The sequence below is a fragment of the Euphorbia lathyris genome, chromosome 8 (assembly GCF_963576675.1).
Source record: "Euphorbia lathyris chromosome 8, ddEupLath1.1, whole genome shotgun sequence".
NCBI classification, from domain to species: domain Eukaryota; kingdom Viridiplantae; phylum Streptophyta; class Magnoliopsida; order Malpighiales; family Euphorbiaceae; genus Euphorbia; species Euphorbia lathyris.
In genome coordinates this window covers 27165350-27191775 of record NC_088917.1, presented here as the reverse complement: position 1 = coordinate 27191775, position 26426 = coordinate 27165350, and the positions used below count along the sequence as shown (strand labels likewise).

The 26426-nt window shown below is 33.9% G+C and overlaps 2 protein-coding genes and 1 long non-coding RNA gene across 5 annotated transcripts; 2 read left to right on the top strand and 1 right to left on the bottom strand.

The window, feature by feature from the left end:
• Positions 1-438: 438 nt before the first annotated feature.
• On the top strand, positions 439-14697 carry LOC136202606 (vacuolar protein-sorting-associated protein 33 homolog). Of its 2 annotated transcripts, XM_065993333.1 has the most exons (24): positions 439-651; positions 731-808; positions 1569-1697; positions 1776-1815; positions 1953-2033; positions 2219-2413; positions 2511-2621; positions 2765-2830; positions 2940-3047; positions 3160-3204; positions 4111-4167; positions 5101-5195; positions 5671-5722; positions 7498-7554; positions 8427-8489; positions 8580-8686; positions 10484-10606; positions 10723-10804; positions 10916-10986; positions 11558-11638; positions 13200-13257; positions 13529-13590; positions 13791-13884; positions 14233-14697. In XM_065993333.1, the coding sequence occupies exons 3-24, from the start codon at positions 1645-1647 to the stop codon at positions 14323-14325; spliced, it is 1794 nt and encodes a 597-aa protein (XP_065849405.1). In that variant the 5' UTR covers positions 439-651; positions 731-808; positions 1569-1644; the 3' UTR covers positions 14326-14697. The 2 variants fall into 2 exon arrangements, with proteins under 2 accessions (XP_065849405.1, XP_065849407.1); XM_065993335.1 differs by lacking the exon at positions 731-808.
• Positions 14698-17715: 3018 nt separating this feature from the next.
• Positions 17716-20276, top strand: LOC136201982 (uncharacterized). Its single transcript, XM_065992384.1, has 4 exons — positions 17716-17907; positions 18030-18130; positions 19789-19867; positions 19964-20276. Exons 1-4 carry the CDS (start codon positions 17905-17907, stop codon positions 20009-20011), a joined length of 231 nt encoding a protein of 76 aa, XP_065848456.1. The 5' UTR covers positions 17716-17904; the 3' UTR covers positions 20012-20276.
• Positions 20277-23883: 3607 nt separating this feature from the next.
• Positions 23884-26426, bottom strand: LOC136203348 (uncharacterized). Of its 2 annotated transcripts, none has more exons than XR_010674799.1 (4): positions 26292-26426; positions 26088-26208; positions 25620-25767; positions 23884-24182 (listed from the first exon to the last, which is right to left on the bottom strand). It is a non-coding gene; the product is annotated as an uncharacterized lncRNA (long non-coding RNA). The 2 variants fall into 2 exon arrangements; XR_010674798.1 differs by having other exon boundaries at positions 26161-26208.

The window sequence follows — 26426 nt, the reverse complement described above, 5'->3', positions numbered from 1 at the left end:
AGTATACACGGTCTGTTTATTTTAATATTTGAGTTTAACTTAATATGTAATGTGTTTGATACGGAATTGACAAGCAAATTTCTGGATTGTGTTAGATTTCATATGCTAACTCGAAAATAACACGAATATTTAAAATTATTGTTATATTTTCTCAATTTCTTTTCTATGTCATCTTTGTTAACAAACGTAATGCAAACGCAACTCGAACCTCTTGTACTCTTATAAGTCATGCTTAATAGAGATAATACTTAATAAAATATGATTCAAAAACATGACACAAAATCACACTAATCCGATTAGATTAACGCGATTATAACAGGAACCCGATAATTATCACCTCTAATATTAGTGCCCTCATGGTGCATATTTAATTTTGGAAATGTTTAAAGGGATGAAAAGACTGTTCCATAAAATCCCAGGAATTATTAAATAATTTAGATTAATAATTCCAACAAAAGTTGTTTCAGTGTTGATCGAATGTTAAGGGGTGAAACCAGCTCAAACTTTGGACACCATTATTCCTTTTAACCCAATTGTCACAATTTAAGTCTTCTCTCCCTCTCTAACTCACTGTCAGAGATTTGATCACTTCTTCCACTCTCAGTTCCTGATTCCTCCACCGCCAGATTTTGTTGTCTGAACCATTGGCAGGTACCCGCTCAATTTCGCTCAATTACGAAGAAAACCTAAAATTTATTAATCCATCTCCCAATTCTTTTGGTTCTTCAAGTCTATGCTAAGGTTTTCAGAATGCGACTCTGAAGAAACCGTGGTTCTCTGTCTGCGTGCGTTGAAATTATAACCATCAGTTAAGTTCCAAGTTCAAACTACCTTTGTTTGCATTGTGTATATACCATTTCATTGGGCAGTAGATGAAACCGAAGAATTGGTCATGCTAGTTATTAGAATTGCACTCTCGTTTTCATTTGATGAATCAAATAATGAATAAAAATTGTGATAGTGCTATATCTAGTTAGAACGCATTGGATTCCCAGGTTTTGGAATTATGGATAGTTTGCCACTCTGGAAATTTCCATTTGAATTGTAATTCTGCAATATATAATGTTCACTAGAGAAATCCTACACTCTTGCATATTGTCGGATATTAATACGAAGTGGACCTTTAACTATCAGCTTGAGCTTTTAGTTCAATTGGTTCCATAACACATATATTGTTGTTTCCTTTGGTTGATTGATCTGACTTCTGAGATCTTCTGGGCTTGTTGGATTAGGCAGAGTCATCTCTTGAAGATGATACACGAATAGAATAGTTGAGTTTTGGGAAAGTACAACAGAGAAGTCATGGATTTGGTTGAAAAGCAAGTGTAGAAGTTGTACTATAGTGAGTATTATACCTGCATAGGCTGACAAAGAGATCATTTTCCCAATTAAATATAGTTTAGCTTGCTCTACCCTTTTCCTGCATTTGTATGGTACATGTTCAAACTAGCATAATCTTGTTACTTCCGTGTCCATTTTGAAGCTTCTCCAACACCTGAGGAGAAGCTTCACTGCTGTTTCTAAATAAAGTGTGCTTCTTGCTAACGATTTCTACAACACCTCTCCAGCTGGTGCTTTACTGTGCATTTCACCTCCTTCATTGTGGCTCTGGTCAACTTAGCTTTAGTATAGAATATTAATTGAATGGCTCAGATTCCAAATATAGACAACTCTCCTCTGAATCTCAAATCCCTCAGGTGAAAACATTTTTCTTTCTTCCTTTTGTAATCTGGTTCCCCCTTCCTTACTTTTTTAATACGCGTTTATATGTGCAGGGAACAGTCACAAAGAGAGCTTGTGAACATCCTAAAGAATGTAATCTCATTCAATCTTTATCCACTGTGACCCATTGTTTCTGTAGTTTTGAATATTTAAACAACTAAGCCAATGTTGCTTAGTTGGCATTTCTATTATTATTATGCTTATTTTTTTTTATGTACTCGTTGTAATAGATTCGAGGGAGTAAGTGCTTGGTGATCGATCCAAAGCTTAGTGGCTCCATTTCATTGATTGTTCAAACATCAATTCTTAAGGTAAATTCCTTTTAACTTGTATGTGTTCCTTATATTAGCCTCTTTTCCCTAAAGAGAATTTTCTTCAATTTGTTCCTTTTGGAGTTAAAGTTCGTTGAATGTCTTATTGCATGGTTTTTTTTATTTGACAACTCATTGTGTGATTGTTGTGGCTTGTTTGTTTATGTATCTATTTTTTAAACCAGGAACATGGTGCTGAACTACGACTTCTTTCTGCGGAACCCCTTCAGACCGATTGCACCAAAGTGGTCTACCTTGTTCGTTCTCGCTGTGATTTGATGAGATTCATATGCTCACATGTTAGTAATGACACATCTAAAGGACTTGAGAAGGAGTATTTCATTTATTTTGTGCCTCGTCGGGAGGTTGTTTGCGAGAAGGTAGAATCCATCATGACCCCATTAAATTTTATTTTTCAGTTTTGAATGTTCATATAGTAACCAAGATTGTGTTATATGAATATGAATGCTGATGCAGGTGCTCGAGGAGGAAGGAGTTCACCAGTTGATGACCATAGGGGAATATCCACTATATATGGTTCCCTTGGATGAAGACTTACTATCGTTTGAACTTGATTTTGCTAACAAAGTACTGAATTTAGAGTTTTGACTTTTGATGTGAAATTATTTTCACTTTCCTTTTGAGATTGTTTCTATTCATTTGTTGTTCCTACCACTCATTATCATCCTCATGTATTGCTTTTCTTTTTCACTCTTTCATCTTGATGGCAGCAATTCCAAGTTGACGGTGATACAAGCTCCCTTTGGCATATTGCAAAGGCCATTCATAAGCTTGAGGTCTGCATGATTTCAAGAACTTTTCTCTTCTACATCCTTTACTATTAAGATTGTAATTTGGTTACCCTGGTTCAGATGCTATTGTATTTGTTAAACATGTGCCTTGCAGTCTTCTTTTGGAGTGATACCACATGTTAGAGCTAAAGGAAAAGGATCAGTGCGTGTTGCTGAAATTCTCAATCACATGCAAACCGAAGAACCAGTCAATTCCTCTGATGTAAATTGTACTTCAATGCACCTACAAAAGCAATTGCTTTTGTAACATGATTCCCATTAGTGTCTTTATTAGTATTGCAGTCCACTACTGATTTTCTTACATGTTGTTTTAGATGGGCGTTCCAGAGATAAATACACTCATTCTTCTGGATAGGGAGGTACGCTTTGTCTTGATTTTTTACCTTTATGTGGGATATTTGGTGCACTTTGAAAACCCAGACACATATATTTGTGGATTCTATACGTGTTATACTTCCTTTTTTCTATCTTTTTTCAAAGATGCAATATACTTGAACAAGATGAGGAATGTTTAATTTTGTTTTGTTTACACCGAAATTTTCATATAGCATTGTAAACAAATGCGTAACTCACCCCAAAAGGTACCTCAAAGAGAGAGGATTGCCTCACACATACAAGGAGCCATATACTCTCTCATTAACCAGTATGGGATACTTAACAAGCATAAGATGACACTTTGCTGGAGCAAAGACAAATTTAATTTCTCAAGTTGGTTGCTAATTTTTTTGGGGATTTGTCTCAGATTGAAATCCAACTCTGGCCAGAAAACCAAGATTACTAGTTCCTCGAGAATTAGTTCTAGACTATTTCTATTGGAGTGAAACAATCAAGTGCAATTGATTCACTCTTTTAAATTTAATCGGACATGTTGTTATCTGTAGCTTGAGCTCGAAACTTGAAGCTTATATTATCTTTTATTTTTGGATAAATTTGGGGCATTTGCCAACTTGGAGATTGGGGGAATTGAACCGACAACCTCACACTTCTTTTTGAAGTGTGGTAACTGGTAGTAACCAAGCCATGGCTTGGTGGTTGAAGCTTGTAGTATTAGTTGATATAAAACACATTTATCATTATCATAGCCATTAGGTTAGTTGGTTCTAGATATTTGAAGTTTTCAACATCTTCCATGTAAACAAGCCAAGTCCTTATTTGAGGTCTTATTATTAACTTCATAGATTGATGTCTATGTTGTATTAACTCATTATGTTGTTATTTTAAATTTACTATTCTTTCCCCTAAAGCTAATTACTTTTCTGCAACAGGTGGACATGGTTACTCCCATGTGCTCACAACTAACATATGAAGGACTGATAGATGAGGTAATTTGGCTCAAAAGTGATTAGATTTTATTGAAAAAAAAAGGGACAATGTTCATATGAAGGGATAGAGCATGGAATTTCAAGCATAGTCGTGATTTTGTAATCTACAACTTGGTTGTTCGCAGGATCAATTTGCCCAAAAATGAACTTTAGTCCATGACTTGGCTTTTTTTGTCAAAGTAGTCCAAAAGTGACGTGTAAGAGCATATGATTCGTGATTTTTTCGTGTCAATTTCTGATGTTGATATATATCACTTTAGACTAAAGGGGTGGCCCGGTGCACTACATGTCCCCGCTAAGCGAGGGTCCGGGGAGGGTCCCACCACAAGGGTGTATTGGGGGCAAGCCTTCCCTGCCAAGTTTTTTGGCAAGAGGGCGAGCCTTGGCGCAACGGTAAACGTTGTTGTCGTGTGACTTTGGTTCGAGTCATTTTAGACTAGTTAACAAAATCATTTTAGACTAATTAAAAAGAAAACACGGATTAATTTGATACTTAAAGTTTATTTTGAGGCAAATTTAACCCTCGAGCCAAGTTGAAAGGCGAAATTCACCCTTTATCCGGCTTGCTTATTGTCTCCTTAATTGTTCTTGTTGCAATCGATTTCTTTGTAGACATCAAATTTAACCACTTCTGATTTTGTTTACCAAATTCAACGTCTATGAAGACAATCAAATTGTAACGAAGGCTACCAAGGAGAAAATGAGTTACTAATTTTTTTACCACATTTGATTTGCAATTTAGATTTGCATAATCATGTAAATGCTCATACATGCATGGGTATTGAACTTTTCTGGAATGAGCATTTGGGATCTTTACTTTATATTATCTGGAAGTTTAATCTTTTTTGTTGTGCATGTATATTTTGTACTGAATGGATGAAAAGTGTGATCCTAGTATAAGCTGTCTGCCTGTCTCTAATAGTTGTTATGCAGTTGTTGCATATTAGTAATGGTTCTGTGGAGCTTGATTCATCTATAATGGGCATTGAACAAGAGGGGAAAAAGATGAAAGTTCCTCTTAATTCAAGGTAAAATTAATTTCTTAGTTGATAATTTTATAGAATAACCTTCATTTGCTGATTTGTTTTTTCTCCCAAGTGGTCTCTATTCTTGTGAGATTTGCTCATATGGTTATGGCTGATACAGTGCTCTGGAAATATATTCCAACAAGCATATCATTGTAAATTCTTGCTTTTTTTTCTTTTCTTTTTTTACTTGGAGAAGACATATTTTGCAAAAAAATAAAAATAAATACATAGAAAACAGAACTTGTGTATTGTTTTCTTAATAATTGTGCGTTATGGTATTATAGTTTGCTGTTAAAGTGATATTTGTTATGGTTTTTCAGAACTATCAAGGAAAGTTGAAAAGTTGCTTGTCTAATTTGCTGAAAATAGTTTAAATGCGGCGTTTCTTACTTGGTGGTCATTTAGTATCTCGTAACCTTTCTTGCACTCCTGAACATATTTTTTTCCTAATACATTGTTGGCATATTAATTTCAGTGATAAGCTATTTAAGGAGACTCGAGACCTGAACTTTGAAGTTGTCGTCCAGGTTGATCTTTTTATTTTGGGATTTATTTAAGGGTAACTAACCAATTTATTAGTCTCTATGTTTGTACATATTACATTAGTCTGTTTTTAGAAATATCATATAGTCCCTCAGCTTTATTTCCGTCTAACTTTGTAGTCCTTCTCTTAAAGTCAATGGTCAAGTAAAATTAAAAATGAAAAAAATGCCCTTTTACCATATTATTAATGAAAAAATGCCCTTGGCGCAACGGTAAAACGTTGTTGCCGTGTGACCTGAGGTCACGGGTTCGAGTCTTAGGAGCGGCCTCTTGCCAATTAAATTGACAAGGGAAGGCTTGCCCCCAATACACCCTTGTGGTGGGACCCCTCCCCGGACCCTCGCTCAGCGGGGACGCGTAATGCGACCGGGCCGCCCTTTATAATCCTAATCTCTCCAATATTAAGCAATTAATTATTAATTTTATTTTATATAATTATAGAAATTTAAATTAATGACTTAGAACTTGTTTCATTAAAAAAAATGAAAAATATTGATACAATTGTAAACATGAACTTTTTTTATCTCTAATAAACTTTATGAATCAAATTCATAATACTCCCTCCATTCCCTTATGTAAGTCATTCTCGGGTATTTCATACAAATTAAGAAATACAATTAATATAGAGTCAAATCAATGAATTTACATTGGTTAACTAAAAAAAATTCTCTCTCATGTCATAGTTGGGGAATAAGCCTTGGATTGTTAAAAAACACATGGACCAAGGCAAATATTTAATGCTTGACCGAAAAACTAAACTAAAAATTCTTGGAAAAGTAGAATGATTTATATTTGGTGAAAAAACTAATTTGCTAGAATGACTTATATAAGGGAATTGAAGGAGTAATATTTAACTTTAGTTTAGATATATATTATATTAAATAATGAAGAAAATAATAAATAAAAGTTTAAGAGAACGAAAAATAGATTATTTTATTTTATTTTATTTGTTTCAGTTAATATATTTAAGTATAGAAATTGGTGTATATATACTACACACTTCATTTTTCAAAAATCAAAATTAAAAAAAAGAAGTCTATATTTATATAATTGAGGGTAATTTTGTATTTTCATATGCAAAAACAAATGGAGGGAGTGAAGAGCTTACTAAGATAAAACTTAAGGCCTTAAAATATATGTATGGACTGACTAGTGTAATAGGTAAAAACATAGGGACTAATAAATTGTTTACCCTTTATTTAATTTGCATTACTATCTGCCTTTCCTCCCAACTCTGAAGGAATCTCCAGGGTAATTGCACCCATGTTCCTCTTAACCATAAAAAATGGAACGGAATCGGCATAACATTTTAATTCTTAAATGAGAAACTACTTGCGGTTGACTTTTGTTTCTTCTGTTGTCCATTTAACTGGAAATCAGCAAACCAATTTGCCTGAGATGCCAAGTGGATCTCAAGTCCCTACTCTTGGGACATGATGGTTAGGGATGCTAGGAAAAAATATTATTATTATTATTATTTTCTTTTTCATTTCTCACGTGGTTAAAAATGGATGACACGAAACCCATGTGGCACCTCTGGCAGATGGGCTTGCTAATTTCCAGTCAAAAGGACATTAAAAGTCAAAGGGCAAGGGGTTTCTCGTTACAAAATAAAAAGTTATGGGAATTTTTTTCTATTTATAATAATTGGAGGACCATGAGTGCAATTAACCCCTAGTCTTCTGTTACCTCTATGATTAAGAGCATCTTCCTCCATGGTATTCTATTTCCTTAGTTGCCAACTGCAGTATGATTACAGGTCTTACGGCAAAAAGCAACATCTATGAAGCAGGACTATGCAGAGATGACTACTACTGTAAGTGCAGTGTTAAATATCTGAAAATCATTCTGCAAATTTTGATCCTTAATGACTATTAACATGAACATTGCCTTTCTATTTTCAATAGTAGTGCCTATCTGTTTTTGTCCGCTGCTGTACAAGAGAATCACACAAGTGTAATGGTATAGGCATTGATGTAGCATGGAAATGGAAACAGAAACAAAAGCAAACATGCTAAACAATATTTCTAAATAGAGGGGAAATGGAAATGTGGGAAAATATGTAAAATACTAAAAATATATGGTACGATTTTTAGCATTAAAACTATAAGGATGTATATACAAATTTTTTGCTTTTTATAAAATAAAAGAAAAATGACATTAAAGTAAGTACACTGGTGAAGTATAGTGTTGTTCAATTATTACAAGTACCCATTGAATACATTTTTCCATGGGCACAACTATAGGAAAACTAAATGTAAAGATAAAAACGTAACATTAGTAATACAACCATCAAACAACTAAAAACACAAGTATAATAATAAAGAAAAATTAGGAATTTAAAGTAACCTGACTAACACAAAATGAAAAATTAAGAGGATGGTTAATATGCCAGTTTGCTTCTAGAACTGCACTTCCACCTTTTTAAAATCGTAGAAATGCAATCCAACCAATATGTTTCACACAAAGTTCTTGAGGGTTTAGTTTCTGAAACATGAATTCTTCCAAATCAAATTTCCGTACTTCATATATGCATGTACTCAACCACTATTAATTGAAAATGATTTTGTGCTTTGTCATTATTATTGATTAATTGTTCCCTTCAGAATAACTGTGTTTCTTCATTGCTTTCCTTTTGGGTTTGCCAACTGGTTTCTTATATCTTACTGGGAGTCATGTAATACACAGAACCAAACAGTTTCTGAGTTAAAGGATTTTGTCAAGAAGCTTAACTCATTGCCGGAAATGACTGTAATTATTCCTTTCTCTCTCTCTCTCCTTTAATGGTTCCTCTTAGTGCAGTTCAAATGAATGTGAGGTTAATTTTATGCTTTCCTTCAGAGGCATATAAATCTTGCTCAGCATCTCTCAACATTCACGTCAAAGCCGTCTTTTCTTGCAAGACTTGACATGGAGCATACTATTATTGAAGCTCAGAGCTACGACATGTAAGTTGATCTGATCTTACTGCAAGGTTTTGATAAAACCTGTAAGTAAGAGATGATATACTCTATGCTTCGTAGTTCTTACTATACCTGTATACAAGTGTGAGAATACTGCTTTACTGTTGTACTTTTTGATGATGGACAGTTACAGGAGCTGTATGCTAATAACATATTTGGTTTTCTTGTGGCAGATTTTCTTATTTGTTTTCTTTATTTATATTTGGTTATGATCGTATAGTTTATCTTGTCAAATTTGTTTTCTGATTGTTAGATATCCCACATTGTTTAATTAGAGAGCTATATGGCTCCTAATATACGTGAGGTAATCTGGATCCTTTGAGGTACTTTTTGGGGTGACTTAGTCCTTTATTTATATGGTATTAGAGCCTTGTCATCAATGTTGGGTCAGCCATAGTCACTGTTATCAAACTCGTACGTCAAGTCAGCTTATTGGGAAATTGTACTCGACCAAGACTCAATGTTGAATCGCCCGAATCGTTCTGACTCGTGAGAATCGGGCGTGTCATGCGATTCTTCGTATCTGGAGAAAATCTGGGAAAAAATTTCATTTTTTGGGAGAGAAGCAGAGACTGTAGAGAGAAAGACAGCAGTGAGAGAGAAAGACAGTGAGGGAAAAAGAGAAGTGGGTGTTTGCAAGGTTTGGAGGCACGAAGGAAGTAAAATACTGAAGTAAAGAACAAACCAGATCCCATTGCTAGGGTAGATAAAACTAATCTCACAGAGGAGAGCACCAATCTATTGATTGGCAGAGGAAGCCGCTGGGTAGAGGGGAATTAGAGAGAAAGAGAAAGAGAGGGAGGAAAATACTGGACTCTAGAGGGAGGAAAGAGAAAGTATTCTCCTGTCTTTAATTGTATTATAACATAAAAACAAAGAGCTTAACAGCTAGCACTTGCTCGTGGATCCCACCCTTCTAGTTTTTGGATTATGAATTTTTTTGGACTAATAAAAATTAAAGCAAGTTATTGTAGTATTTTAAGTGGTCATCTTAATTGAGTTGAGCAAAAAGGAATTTAGTATTTTTATAGTTTTAAAAAATTATATATATAATATGAAAGGTGATACATATTTTAATTTTTATAATATTACGAATTTGAACAGAATCAAATATTTGATTTGATTCACGAGTCACTTCACAAAATGAGGATTTCGATTCATGAGTCGAATCTTGATTTGACAACTACGGGCATGGATATTTGCTTCACGTCCCAGATGGTTATGGGTGTGAGGAGTGTGTTAGATATCTTGCATTACTTAATTAGAGAGTTATATGGCTCCTTATACATGTGAGGTAATCCTCCTCCTTTGAGGTACCTTTTAAGGTAAGTTAGTCCTTTGTTTACACTAATTTAAGCCCAAGTACTTTTGGAGGGACTCCCACATCACTCCCCATTAGACTAGACCTGTTTTACTCACTTTTATGAAACAGACTTCTGTTAACACAAGGGCAGTTTTTCTACAATGAAGAAACTGTAAGCATGAAAGTTATAGCTTTTCTAAGGTTGTTGTCAAAGTACAGTGCCATGTGAGAGTCAAACTAATGATGCAAATTTCTACTTGAAGATTGTACTAACTGTGGCAGCTGGTATTATGGTCCATGTTTCGGACTGAAGAGATTATGGTTTTTACGTGATACTAGTTTGTTTTATTTTTATCTTAATTAATTACTAAATACTAACATTTGTTTCTTACATGTGTCAAGATGTCTTGCCTTTTTGACTTTTCATAACATGTTGCTATGAGTTTGGATTTGTTGACCAAAGAAGTTCCTGTATGCAGATGCTTTGAACACATTGAAGAATTAATCCATAAGCAGGAACCTCTTGCTACTGTTCTGCGTCTTCTCATCTTACTATCTGTTACAAATTCGGGGTTACCCAAAAAGCATTTTGACTATTTGAGGTGAGCATAGCTTGATTTACATCATTTCATATTGACTTGCAAAATGATTGTCCATATAAATGGCACCTGTTTTAGTTACATCCTGGATATTTGATATTCTTGCACTTTTGTTTTAGGAGGGAGTTACTCCATAGCTATGGGTTCGAACACATGGCTACTTTGAATAATTTGGAAAAGGCTGGATTGGTTAAAAAGCAGGTTATCTTGTATCAGTTTAGTTTATTATTTTTCTGGTTTACAGACATAAGTAGAGTGGAAATGGAACCTATCAAAAACTAAAATACATTTAACATCACCTGAACCTTGCAGGAATCAAGAAGCAACTGGCTAACAATTAAGCATGCTCTCCAGCTTGTGGTTGAAGATACTGACACTGCCAAGTATTATACCTCTTATGGATATTTATTTTCTTCTGTGTAAATATAAACATGTACTGTAAGTTCTGGTTATAATACACATGGAAAACATCTAAGTTAATGAGTATCACTCTTTCACTGCCAAACTAAGGTCTTTGTGGAGAATCATGTACTAGACTGTGATGTTGGAATACCAGCTCTCTGTCTAGAGTTGGAATATTCTGAAAAGTCTGCAGAAATCTGATTTTCTAAAAATTTGCAAAGATTTGTTTTGCTGCATGATTAATTTTCTTAAACATACAAGATTAACAATTAGCAGAAATGCCAAAGTTATTAAATTTGAAAAAGATTAGTTCAAAAATTATTTCTAACATGTCAGGAAAAAATGACTAGCATCAATTTTCTAAGATGAGAGGAATTGCATATTATTTTCTCCTGTAATATTTTCGTTATGTTTCTTTTCTATTGTATTCATTGTTCCATGTTTCTTGAATGAAGTATAGGACTAAAACTGTAATATGTGGCCTTAACTTAAAATTTTTTTAGCCCGTGTAGAATTTACTCTTGACTTTTGAATCAATTTTGCATGCCACAGCCCAAATGACATTGCGTATGTCTTTTCTGGATATGCACCACTGAGTATTCGTCTTGTGCAGCATGCTATACGATCTGGATGGTGAGTTCAATTCTTTTTTTTTTTATGCTCTAGCACTCTTCAACCATGGGTCCTTTGTTTAGTGAAAAGATAAAAACTTGTAAACTTGTACTCTTGCTGTTTGCTTTGCTTTTATTTTTGCGGAAGAGAAGCAGACTGGTCACTGAGATATAGTTTTTAGACATCATGTTATAAGGTGTACTTTGTGCTCATTAAGATACAGTTTTTCTTTTAGGACTTGGGTTCTCTTTCTTAGTCTTACTTTGTGTTCATTAAGATACAGTTTTTCTTTTAGGACTTGGGTTCTCTTTCATACTCTTACATGAGTATAAGATACATGTTTTAGATAGTTCATGAAACAATTTAATTGGATTTGTAGTACCAAAGTTTGTCATTAATTTATTTCTTCCCACCAATCTAAATGACACTGATCCAGATACCCTACTTGTAATGCGACTATGTGAGCCTAATAATTGTGCAATTTGGTTTTGAGCTTTGCCCATCCTTGGTTTATTAGCCAAGGACACGTCTGTGCCCTTTCTCATTTGCTTATAGACATGTCAGATTTTGCCAATTTTGTTGCTAGGCTTTGTAATTTGGTATGGAAGTGCTTGCTGGTGCTAAACACAAATTCAAGCAGTTTTTTTATTGAAATATTCATTCATATTTTAAAAAAGAAGTCGTCAGACCAAACGTATAAGCCAATGTAAGAATTATAAAGCAACTATGGAGTCTCTGAGCCTTGGTCACAAACTATTCCGGGTTTTCAGTATGGAATATTTTGCTTCTCCATTCATTTGCTTGTAACCCAGTTTCAAGGTGCAGAACAGTGTGCCTTTTCTTTTAAGACATTTTTGAACTGTATGTTTATTTTGAGAAGGAAATATTAGTTTCATTACTTGTGATGTTACCTTGCACCTTAATACAATTCTGGAAAGGGAATATATAAATTAATCTGACAACATCATAATAAATGATTTGATGTGGAAAACCAAAATTTTAGTTTTCAAAACAAATTAAATATATATAAGGGAAGAGAAGGAATAGGAAGTCAGGAAAACTTCAGAAGATGAATTGGGGAAAATAAAAAATGACATCTGTCTATTTAAAAAAGAAACTGAAGACAGCAGATTCGCACGAGCTAGAAAATGCAAGAATAAAAAAACAATCAGCTTTATGAGCGAAAAGAAGATAATCTATAACTTATATTAGTTAACGTTTATTTTATGAAACTTCGTACTGTTTTTATATATGTTTTTACCTTTTACTTTTTTCGGGCAAGCTCCTCAGGCGATTTGAGGTCTCATATTCTTTAGGGGGCCTAGCACTTTTGACAACATTGTTATGTATCCGCTCTCAGTCTTTTCTGAGTTCAAACAGCTACCTGAAAGCTCAGTTTTCATAATTTAACTATGGAATGAATGGATTAGTTTACTTTTCCCTCAGTGAAACTCATGTTAGGGATTTAAGCTTGATAGTTTCATCGTTTTTATATGAATGAGAAATTCCAATGGAAATATCATGACTGCCACATATTGGTGTACTTTGTGCTCTTTCTAAATGTGGTGATCGACTTTTACAGGCGCCCTTTGGAAAACATTGTGAAGCTACTGCCTGGACCACAGTTGGAAACAAAGAGAGTAAGTGCTCCTCTCTCTCTCTCTCTCTCTCTCTCTCTCTCTCTCTCTCTCTCTCTCCAATTAGTGCAGCCCTGGTTCTGAGCTCTATGGATCTCTGTTTTGATTAAACTAATAGGCAGTTTCTTCCTCACAAATTGTAAAATCTGAAAGTTCATCATTTCATTGTTGTTTCATTCTAATCTTTTGAGAGACTAAATACTACAGAATTCTCTCAATCTATATAAGGTTTTTTAATATCTTCCACTATTCATACTTCATATTACTTTTGCAGGGTGGATTCTCAAGCAGTCCATCTTCGGACACTTTGCATAGCTCAGCTGCAAGCATTGACAGGTATTAAGTTCATTTCTTTTGGCTTGGATTATTGTGGTGCATGTTATCATTAAAGCCCCTATATATGCAGCAAGCAACTCATTCAAACCAATCTTAATCTTCCAATTATATGTAGGAGATCAATTTCCAACATGTATCATGCAACATTCTTATCTTTATTTATTCTTTCCTTAATCATAACACTAGTATGCATGTAACAGAGTAGCGGATGGAAGGCGCTCCCTCGTACTTGTTTTATTCATTGGAGGCATTACATATGCTGAAATTTCTGCTCTCCGATTTCTTAGTGCTCAGGTATCATAATTTATGTGGCATTTCTGTACTTCTCTATACAAAATAATTACCATTTCCCCATACTTCTGAATGTAACTTTTTCAATTAAGTCCGAATTGATGAAAATATTAACTGAAAGCAAAGTATAGGGAGCATATTGATAAGAAAAAAGAGATAATATACGGCAATAAGCCTGAAGTTAAGGATTGATTAGTTTTAAGCTTCTCCCTTATCCTGAATGGTTATATTTTCTATATTGTGTTACAGTTTCTTCTTTTTGTTCCCTGTTTTCTTTCCTATATTGTGGCAGGGGTTTCAGATTGATTAAACTTTTCTTTGATTTTTCTCATATATATATGTATGTTGCAGGAAGGAATGGCATATGATTTGATTATCGGAACAACTAAGATCATTAATGGGGATACATTTGTCAATGCTTACGTGGAGCAGCACTTGAGTTGATTTATAAATGCATTTTTTATTTTATTTTTTGAAATTGTGAAAGTAAAAGTTGATGGATTGTTGAGAGCAACATATTTTTTGGAGCAAGCAAGAATCATTCTCTTAATGTTGCTGCAGTGGTTATATTAGTGAGTAAGGTGTTTATTTGTAAGGATTTTTTTTTTTTTAATTACAGAAATTTTATTAAGTAGCATCGGCTAAAAGAATTTCGGTAAGAAACGGAGGCGGACATTCCCACGCTCCACGCACAGACTTTGAAACTACAGCCGTTGCTAACCTATGAGCTGCAGAATTCGCTGAAATAAAATATTATTTGGTGTTTGTAAGTTTTTTATTTTCTGTATGAAATAAAATAACAGTGTGTTTGTTTTATATCTTTTGAAGTCTTATTCCTCCAAGAGACCCATGTTGAAGCTATTGCCTTCTCTCTTTGGCAAATCAATGTTTGGTCTTGTTCTAATTTTTGATCCATTGAGGATCGCAACTAGCTTCTTTGAAGTTCTTAGGTTGTTTTTGGTTTTTTTTTCACTTTCTCACTGTTTTGTGTTTTTCCTTTTTTTCACGTTTTTTTGTATTTTAATCATTTTCTTTTGTGTTTTTTATGTTTTTCATCGATTTTCTCGTATTTTTCTTGCTTTTCACATTTTATCGTTTAATAAAAATTATTAATAACAAAAATACAATGACCGGTCTTAATGATGATTCTACTCGTTATATAAATTTGTAAAAGAAAAAAAAATATATTTGTAATTTTATTAGGGTAAAAATTAATACGGCGAACCAAACATGATAATGTTCTGTTTGGTTTACACACTGTTTATTACTGCTGTTTCTTATTGGTTCCCTCAAGAAAATAGAAACACAATTAAGTTAAAAAAAAAAAAAAACTCATCACTGGCTTCCTGAACTTTGTTGTCTCACCAGCTCTCTAAACTTGCTTATTTTACATCATCGGCTCTTTAAACTTGTCCATAAAAGTAGATTAACTTTCTGAAATTTGCAAATGTCTCACTAGCTCTCTAAACTTGTCTATTCCGTAACAACTAAATACAAAAACTATAAAACTAATAAAGTTCTACTTTTAAATAGACCTGTGCATGGGTCGGGCTCGGACCGGACGTGTCGGGCTTTTAATAAAGCCTGATGAGCCTAAGCCCAGTCCAGCCTGCAGGAAATTTATTCGGGCTCAGGCTCGGGCCTGAGATATGAATCCCAAACCCGCCCGTCCAAGCCCATCTCTATATTTAAAAATATATATAATTAAATTTAAAATGTCACACCAACTTTCTTAATAAAAAAAATAATACACACAATACAATACTTAATAAGTTTGGGAAAATTCTAACTAAATGTTACATTATTCAAATTTAGGCACCTAATTGTGAGCAATTTCATACAACTGGTTCTTATTGAAGAAGTAGACTCATATTACAGTTTCAACACTGGCTACTTGCATACAGCATTTTGTAAACATGAGTTTCTAATATTCTTCGACTTTCAAAATTAAACGAAACAATAATTCAGCAAACTTTAATTATTTTTATTTTTGTTTATAAAATTATATTATGATTAATATTTATATAATTATATAATATATATAAAAATATATATGTTATATCGGGTCGGGTCGGGCCGGGCCGATGTAAAATCTATAAAGCCCAAGCCCGTTCAGTTTTTGACGGGCTTATACGGACTTGGGTCGGGCCGGATCTGAATGCATTTTCACGTGTCTAAGTCCGGATAAATGGGTCTGGACCTGGCGGGCTCGCCAGCCCATGTCCAGGTCTACTTTTTAAATAAGGTGAGCTGGTGATGTATTAACAAAAAAAAAATTTAGGGTAAATTACAAAACTAGGTCAAATGGGATGTCCATTTACATATTTAATCCATTTACTCAACCTACTATATAATATACATATTTAGACTGTTTTTGTGTGATTTTCCCATAATACCCCCAATATTTACGCGCGTCTGTCTCCCTCCCGTCTGACTTCGCAGATTCGATCATATGCGAAGCCTACAAAGCTAATGTTTGGTTTACTTGATGAATTTAGTTAGCATATGCGAAGCCTGGATGTGTTTTGAAGCTAATTCGCGAAATGGTATATATCAAAAAAATGTCAAACAACAACAGATTCTAACATTAAAATCATAACATTATCAAAATTTACAACAAGATTGCCACAATAAACTCCTAACAAATCACTTCATAATACATAGGCTCCTATTCAATACCGATGGATGGATGTGTCTCACGGTACAGAACAAGATTGCCACAATAAACTTCTAACAAATCACTTCATTATACATAGGCTCTTATTCACCACCGATGGATGGATGTCTCACGATACATAGGCTCTTATTCACCAGAGGGATGGACCTGTCCCACGGTGTAGACTCCTATTCACAACCGATGGTTGGAAGTTCAGGCTTTTTGGAATGGATATCTCTCATGGCACGCCAGCTTCTAGGAATGAATATTATGTATTCAACCACCTTCAGAAAAATTCAACCGTGTTAGCCAGAAAAAAGGAAGATTTGGCTTCACGAAACGAGGATTCGCTAAGTATGCGAACATAAATGTGCAAGGAAGAGATTGATTTTACTTAGCGAAACAATGATTTCGCGACGTCTGCGAGAAGAAATGTGACGCTCTGACTTCGCGAAACGATGATTTCGCGGAGTCTGCGAGAGAAATTTGTCGAATTACCTTGCAAACTTCGCGTAATCATCATTTCGCGAAGTGAAATCGATAAATTTCTTCCCGCAGACTTCGCGAAAACCGCATATGCTAAGTGGATTTATGGGGAAAACGCAAAAAAAAAAAAAAAAACATTATATACTTACATTTTTCGACAAAAATAATATGATAAACTGAGAAAAACGATGAAAATAACGTAGAATCATCATTTCCTCGATGGTCACAAAAAGAAAGAAACCAAGAAACGAGCAGGGAAATGGAAGATGAAGAACCATGACTTCGTTTTTTAGGATTAGGATGTTGCAGAATCAAGAGATGAAGAGAGAAAGAAGAAAAATACATTGTGATTTGGAGAAATGGTGCAAATTTCGTGCAATTTAAAGGAAAATAAGAAGATCAAAAGTCTTGGAATCATTAATGGAGGAGCTGTCAACCGTTTCACGTAACCAATGAGAAGAGGGGAGAGAACGTTCGTGTAAAGGGAAAGTGTGAAGGTTAGGGGTATTATGAAAAAGTTACACAAAATCAGTCTAAATATGTAGTAGGTTAAGTAAATGGGTTAAATAAATTTGATATGGTTTTGTAATTTACCCAAAAATTTATAGTAGGTTATGTTAGGCTAATATCTGTACTTCCCGAACTAACCCTTTTAACCAAGGGCTCAGATCTCCCCTAGCGAGAGTCCTCGAAACTTTCAGGTGTAGACGGAGCACGGAATAATATCAAGCCAGCGTCAACGCAGTCTACCCTCCTCTGGCTCATTTAAACCGGACCTCAGTAGGTCACTTCAGGTTTTTTTCACTATCAGAGCGTGGCTTCACTCTCCTCCATCCTCACCACAGCGAAGAAGAGACCTTCTGCCTTCTCTGTCACCATCAATGGTAAGTCTCTCACATTTGACCTCAATTTCGTCCCTCACCATTTCCATTCATCACCTGAATTCTGCTTTGCTGTCTTTGATTTCGCGTTTCGTTTATTTCTTTCTTTCCTTCTGTTTTTGAAGGCTCCTATACCGATCACCAGTCCAGTCCCTGTCAATTTGTACCCGGTCCTTGCAGTCTCTATGCTTTCGATCGGCCTCGTGGTCACTGCTTCTTTCTTCATGTAAGTTCGATCTGATCTGTAATTTCCTTTTTGTTTTAGTGTTTGGGTAGATCTAGGCTTTTCCTGAGCTATAAACTTCTGTTTAATCGATTGTGATTTATATGATTATTGTAATGTTTGACGGTGAAATTTGATCTAGAATTTTCGTGAATTTCTGTGGAGTTTAAAATTGTTTTCGTTTGTAATGCCCGTTATGCGTATAATGGAACCAAGAAGGAATAATTGCTTTTCCTATATTACGATTTTGGTTTCGGCACATTTTCTAATCAAGCTCCTACACATTATCAAAATCGTTTCTAAGTTATTATGCTTTTCTATATCAATGGCAATCTGTATATTAAAATTTCAGAAAATAGTTCTTATCCTGATATGACTAGCCTTTTCTATTTCCTTCCTCCCAGAGTGTACATTAGTCCAAAACATAGATGATAATTTGAAGCTCAATTGTTGCTTTGATTTGGTAGTTTAAGTTGGGATGTTGCTTCGAATATCTAATATATTTTGGAGTTCCAATACAGTAATTTATGGTTAATAGTTAGAGTAATTTGCATGAGATGTTCTAGGACTATGACTATGGGAATGAGAAGAATGTCTACTAAGGTATGTTTGATCGGTAGTGATCACCGTTAGATCTAGGCCTTAAGATGATTTTAATCTCCACCCTAGGATTCTAATAAGCCTAGATCTTAAGGTTTTGGTCAGTCGAGGTCTGTGGGAACACTAATGTATGTTTGATAGCATGTAATGGAATGTAACAAGGGTGTAATTGAATATAATGAAATGAAAATGTGATTCTGTTATTATGTGATAAAAGCATCGAATATAAGTATCTCATCTCTCTTGGAAGAAACGATGACTGCCTTAAAACAATTAAAAATTGAGAAAAAATAATGATATTAAAAGAATTTTTGATAATCTAAATTGAAAAAGGCACACATTGCATTGAGGAGATAAGATGGAAAACAAAATCTGAAAAAAATAAAAATATGTAATATCGATACTATTGAAATTTTGAAGAAATAATAATGACCTTTCTTACTGTAAAGAGAAACTGTAATGTTGATTTCATTATGATAAGGAGAAGAACAGATTCAAATTGAACACCATTATGTTATGATTCCATTGCAGAGTTCATTACGAAGTTGATTACAACCTATCCAATATAACATTAAATGTTTGAAATGTATGATCATTAGAACTCATCTTTTCAAACGTTTTGCTGGACTCTTTAAAATTGTGTGTGGCTCTAGCAGCTACAGGACTCATGAAACCTGCACAAACCAGAATATGGTCCTATTTATTTATCTTTTAATGAGGTTTATAGTTCTGAACATTGCTTCAAAAGTTGTTTTGGAGTCCTTTAAATTTTTGTTAGAAGCTCTAATTTGCAATAGCACTTCTAGACAGAACAAATTGAATTATCATGTTCACGTATCGAAGTTGTCTTGAGTTTAAATATAAATAGACAATGGTGCTTTCAATTGTTCTCATGTTACAAGAGCATGCAATAAGTAGTTTTAAACTCTGCCAGAGGGCTTATTTACTCAAATGTCATTTTGCAGCTGTGAAGGGTTTGATCCTTTCTATCTAAGTCTAACAAAACATAGCTCATCTGCTATGCCATTTGTTTTCTAACCAGTATAAATATCATTTTGCAGCTATGAAGCAACCTCATCTAGGCGAAATCGCAGTCTTCCAAAGGAACTTGCGTCAGGAGCATTGGCATCTTTCTTTCTGGTAGAGTTTGTTATATCTATTTTTTCACTATCTGCGCTGATTCGTTGTTGCAAATTTCGGTTTGTTGCTTACAGTTAATAATGATCTCTGGTGCAGGGTTTTGGGTCCTTGTTCCTTCTACTTGCATCTGGTGTTTATGTTTAGGGTCGGTCTTATTGTCAACCAATCAAAATTTTGCTAAAGATCATTTATGTATGAAGGATGATATGATAGACATTGTCAGTTAAATACAGTTTTTATTTCAAGAGTTGCAGACTGTAATTTTTACAAAATAATCATTCTTCGAACTCTGCTTTGTTGTAAGTTTCAAGGGCTTTACACGCAAATATGATAGAAGCTCCATGAAAAGCCCTTGGATAGAGATGCTATCAATGAAATGGTTTGAAATAGAGAGAGATTCGTGGGTGTTTGTCTGTGTGTTTGAAATAGAGAGAGGTTCAAGTTAAAATTCTGAAACTATTCAATTGAGTGCAATTCATGTTGAAGAACCTACTGTATAGAGAGTTCTATTTGAACTAATTATTTTGAAGTATGAAAAAGAAGTATTCTGATAAGGTTGCTTAAAAAGCAATCTGAATTTGTTAAAAATAGTCAAATAAACTTTTCACGTTTTTTATCCTGTTCTGCTCTAATTTTTCTTTTGTAAAAAAAAAAAAAAAAAAAAACAAACACAAAAATCATTGTGGTTTGATTGTTTTTGCATATAGGTTTGTGATTTGTGTATTTTGCATACTAAGGCATTTCCATTTAAAATTGTTGTCACAACGATTCACTCAAAAAAAAAAATGAAGTAATTTGAAATTGTAAATTAGCTTAAAGGTTTGACTTTGTAAATTAAATTTTTGATTGTTTCCATTTTAAAATAATTATTTTTAACAGAAAAATCATTTAACAACGGCTGTTCCCCTATCTCTTTGGTTACGCGAAAAGTTGCTCCTGCATTAATGATTTGAGGACTTTTGATCTTCCTTTCTTCCTTTAAATTGCACGAAATCTGCACTATTTCGCCAAAATCACAATGAATTTCTCTTTTTTCTCTCTTCATCTCTTGATTCTGCAACTTCCTAACCCTAGAAAACGAAGCCATGGTTCTTCATCTTCCTATTCATTACTTGGTTTCTTTCTTCTTGTTACCATGTTAGAAATGGTTATTCTACGTTATTTCCTTCATTTTCTCCATGTTATCATATTGTTATTGTCGCTTTTGGGGGTGAAAGGGGCGAAAAATGTAAGTATCTGTTGTTTTTTCTGCATTTTTTCATGAATTCACTTCGCAATCGATGGTTTCGCGAAGCTTTGCGAAGAGAAATAGTCTGGAAAGTGACGATCTACTTCGTGAATCGATGATTTCGCGAAGATCTGCGAAGAGAAAGAGTCTGAAACGTTTGGATCTACCTCGCGAATCGATTAGTTCGCGAAGTCTGCAAATAGATCCTGACGTTTCAGTCCTCGCAGACTTCACGAAAGCATCGATTCACGAAGTAGATCGTCACGTTTCGGACCTCGCATACCTCGTGAAAAAATCGATTAGCGAAATAAAATCACCTCTTTTCCTGCACATTTACATTCGCATGCTTCGCTAATCTTCATTTCGTGAAGCCAAAATCGTCTTTTTTCTGCCTAACACGATTAATTTTTTCTGAAGGTGGTTGAATACGTAACATCTCTTTCTGGAAGGCGGCGTACTAGGCTTTAGGGGAGATGATTTTCCTTCCTGTATAGGGATGAACTTCCCTCAAGATTGACACATTCACTCCTGAAATGGTTCGTTAGGAGAGATTGTGCCAATCTTGGGTGCACCATGGGACACATCCATCCCATGGTGCCAATCTTCAAAGTGAACCTAACTAATCCGGTACCAATTTTGAATCGGATGAGTAATCTTGGTGTGCACCATGAGACACGTCTGGACTGCCATTTCTAGAAATGGAAGTCCAGACCTTTTGGGATGGATGTGTCCCACGGTGCACACCAAGATTACTCATCCGCTTCAAAAATTGGTATCGGATTAGTCAGGTTCACTTTGAAGTGATTTGTTAGGAGTTTATTGTGGCAATCTTGTTGTGAATTTTAATAATGTTATGATTTTAATGTTGTTATTGTGGCAATCTTGCTGTAAATTTTGATAATGTTATGATTTTAATGTTAGAATCCGTTGTTGCTTGCCATTTTTTGTTATATACCACTTCGCGAATTAGCTTCAAAACATATCCAGGCTTCGCATATGCGAACTAAATTCATCAAGTAAACCAAACTTTAGCTTCGCAGGCTTCGTATATGCGCACTAAATTCATCAAGTAAACCAAACTTTAGCTTCGCAGGCTTCGCATATGCGCACTAAATTCATCAAGTAAACCAAACTTTAGCTTCGCAGGCTTCGCATATGCGAACTAAATTCATCAAGTAAATCATACTTTAGCTTCGAAGGCTTCGCATATAAACCCAAACATTAGCTTCGCAGGCTTCGCATAATATGGAATCTGCGAAGTCAGGCGGGAGGGGCCGAGACACGCGTAAATATTGAGGGTATTATGGGAAAGTCACACAAAATCAGTCTAGATATGTAGTAGGTTGAGTAAATGGGTTAAATATATAAATGGGCCTTCAATTTGACCTAGTTTTGTAATTTTCCCAAGTTTAAACTGTACAAATTATGGACATGTATTTATGAATTTTTAGACCACAAAATCGAGCAAACCAGATTTAGTTAGGTTCTGTACTTGTAATTTTTTTTATAATCTACATCTAATTCTAAACATAAGAATGGGTATGCATTGTAATGCCCATTGAATTAGAGGGCTTATCAAAGTAGGCTTTTGAAGTCCCTGTTTTTTAGGGGGAAAAAGTCAGTGTAGTTACACTTATTTCGAAATGAGTATTGCTATTTTTGATAGGAAGTTGCTTCCATTAATTTTGACAATAAATTTGAGTTCTAGAATTAGTGTTTTTAGTAGAAAACTAGCATGAACCCCCGTGCATTGCACGGGATGCCTTATAATATTTTGGTATAAAAAAAAAGTCAAGCAATGATTTAAAATTATAGTAATCAATAAATTTTAAATTACGTAAAGTTCAGTGGCTTAAAATTATGTAAAGATCAGTGACTTAAAAGTATATTACTTATAAGTGAAATTTAATTTGTAAAAAATTTGACTTGAGCTACAAAATTCACTGCTAAAATCAATTAAAATAAAATAATCCACCAAATATTTTTTCTTTGAGAAAGGCACCAACTGATCAAGTATAGCCGGCAAGGAAAACCAAAGTACGGTTTTTATTTTTAAAAAATATTTACTATCAATTATGATCAGAACTCGCTGATAAGAAAAGAGAGAAAAACAAAGCAATGCCAAGAGCTCGGTCAATCCGCTTTTCATCGCAAAGCAGCAAATCCTTATATCTCTTTCTCAACCTGCTATCCTCTACCCAAAATCTAACCAAATGAGAAAGAGAGACCAAGCCTTTAAAGTTAAGTATTGATGTAAGAATTTTCTAAATTTATATATTTAAACAACAATTTAAAATTATTTGTACATTAAATAATTTTATCCAAAATAGAGTAAATGTCGCCTATGAGAATAATTCTGAGTAAATTTTATCAAATGATACACACAAGATAAATGATAAAATCTTAGATACCACAAGGACTACATACGACTTTAATCCAATATTTTACGACTTTAATCCAATATTTTACGTCGGACGTAAAATAATGTGTTTGAAGATATGGATGCCATTATAAACAGGTCTTTGTTAAAAAAGAAAAAAAATACGCATATGTCAAAAAAATTCAAAATTTAGAAAGTAAAGACCTAATTCAGATTTTAAATCTATAAAACAAATTAATTTTCTATTTTGTACATTTTTATGGCGTTTTTATAAATTTAAGGACTTAATCATGATATTTTAAGACCTTGATTTCAATAAAACCTTCCAAGCTAATTCAATTTAATCAAAAGAATCTATAACCAAGGCAAATCAGCTCAAATTTTAAAATTCCATACTGAAATATGGACTAAATAATTTTTTGAATGTAAAAATTTTCTACAACACGTATGAACTGGTACAGAGGTGTTATCATTCTAATTGATTTCTTTTACATCTTTAGACAAAGGGTTCATTGATGACTCGTCCAAACTTAGTAGAGATGCTGGAAAAATGTTGTCTAAAGACATTCTCCAACCATAATTTTGTCACTGCCCAACAACACCAGTTTCTTCATTATTTGGAGAAGAAGAAAGTGAAGATGTAAAGTCCAACTCTATCATCCTCAAATGAAAATGCACTTTAAACCCCTCAATTCCATGATTAAAACCTATCAATCAAGAAGACAAACACATCAGATCATTTGGTAAATACTATAGAATAAGAGAGTAATTTAATTATCATGAGCAGATCACAAAAGTAAGTCCTTCACCGTCATAAAGCATAAATTCATCAAAATGTTTAACAGTTTATATATTTAAACAAACCATGGAGTATAAGTGATGATTTCATTAATTATATGTTCCACTTTAATTTCAAAATTGACCACACCCAAAATAAAACAAAGCTATTAAAAATCATTACAATCTGAAAATTAAGAATTAGGAGATGGTAAAATACAAAACAGACTGATTGGCTATGTGAAGTATAACCTGCTAGTTGTTTAGATACTCCTTACAAACTACCAAGAAAATGAACAAGAAAATGATCAGAAACTTAAGGATAGCCATCAAATGATGTAGTGAGTCAATATCATCCAATTTATTCCTTTCTTTCAAGTTAAATCAATTTTATAATGATAGTATTTTAATCAGTTTGCAAGGAAACACATTAGAATCAAAAAGTGACAGAAGACGGTAGCTCTACTGCTAATTAATTATGAAGCAACGCCTAACGGAATGGCTGACCTTTGAATTTGTTGGAATGTCATAAATAATTTAATCTCAAATAGTTGAAACCTGCTTCATGAGTTTAATCCCAAATATTTAACACAACCAACAATTAAAACAATGAAAGTCTTAAAGCTTAAAAACCTGAGAACAAAGATGAAGCACAATAACCATCATCATATGCATACCAAAATAACAGAGTTCATTCCTTTTAGAATGAAAAAAACATAAGATGTAAATAAACTCATGGAAAAGCTTACAAAAACATAAGATGTAAATAAACCCATGGAAAAGCTTACTGATAATGACAAATACATTCCGAAAATCAATATTTAAAATTCTATGGACTATACTGTTGAAAGATGTAAGAAGAATGCTTTACCAATCCATGTAATATGGAAAGACCCTAGAAAACAGAGACCTCTGCTTGTCCATTCATCATGAACATAGACTTATAGAAAATGCTCGGGTTAGAGCAGAATTAGAATTATCATCATACTGATCTAGCCTTTACAAAAACATGGAAATTGAAAAGCGAATGCCCCAAAATGTAAGATCTAGTCAAAAAGCAAGTGAAAACGAAAATTACCAATTTAAAAGTGAATGACTCAAAATCAAACTTTTGGAATAACCTAAAATTTAAAGCAAATCAATAACAAAACTTACCCTTAAGAGAAGGTAAAATAGAGGAATGAGTGAAGCAAGAGATGAAAGTGAAGGGCATAGTGGGGTGGGATTCAACAAACTGATGGAAATTGATGGAAACACAAATTGCCAAAGATTAGGAATTCAATAAAACCTATTTTTTTTATCAACACATGTTCAAATCGATGAAACAAAAAGTTATAAAATTTCAAAAGAATGTATTTTATTTTCACCTGACAATTTTTTATTGCTTTCCTTCTATTTCTCACCCCAATCGCGCCTTCACCTCCACCTTCAACCTCTTTACTCTGTTCGTCCATCAACTCCTCTTACTTCAGTGAATTGCGAAATTTGTATCTGAAAACTTCAGGAATTTGTTATCTGCATGCATCGATAAAGACAACTATAATCAAATTCAACTACTAATAATCGAAAACCCATGCTTATTTCAGTGAATTTCAAAGTCTGCATATGAAGGACAGACCCAAAAAGAAAAGATGCCAAGAATATCATTAATTGACCCCATATAAATCAGACTATCTTAGTTCAAAAGTTCAAAATCAATCGAGAACTGTTAATTAAAATATCATCATCTACATTTAGCTTATAAGTTAAATTGCCGAGTACAAAACCCATGAATCAAGCAGTGATCTATATATTCAAAACTTCTAACAAAGACGAAATTGAAAGTAATTTCATACCTAATAACCCAAGCATAATCAGATTCAACTACTATAAATCGAAAACCCATGATATATTTCACATCGTGCTTACTTCGTCGAATTGAGAATTCTGCTTCTGAAAATTTCATGAAACTTTTACCTGCATGAATCGATCAAGACAACCATAATTAGATTCAACTGCTATGAATCGAAAACCATGATATATTCACATAGCGTGCTTACTTCAGCGAAAGTATGGCATTGAAGAACAGAAATAAAAAGATGAAAACAAAATCGCACGGAAATGAAATAGAGGGAGACATAAAATCGTTTCATAAAGGTTGGATTACAGGAAGTGGTTTAAAAGGGGCAAAGAAA

Coding starts and splice junctions, on each gene's coding strand:
- LOC136202606 (XM_065993335.1), top strand. CDS start 1,645: ATGGCTCAGATTCCAAATATAGACAACTCTCCTCTGAATCTCAAATCC. Junction 3,048..3,159: donor AACCAGTCAATTCCTCTGAT/GTAAATTGTACT, acceptor ATGTTGTTTTAG/ATGGGCGTTCCAGAGATAAA. Junction 10,607..10,722: donor AAGCATTTTGACTATTTGAG/GTGAGCATAGCT, acceptor CTTTTGTTTTAG/GAGGGAGTTACTCCATAGCT.
- LOC136201982 (XM_065992384.1), top strand. Junction 18,131..19,788: donor GTCACTGCTTCTTTCTTCAT/GTAAGTTCGATC, acceptor ATCATTTTGCAG/CTATGAAGCAACCTCATCTA. Junction 19,868..19,963: donor CATTGGCATCTTTCTTTCTG/GTAGAGTTTGTT, acceptor TCTCTGGTGCAG/GGTTTTGGGTCCTTGTTCCT.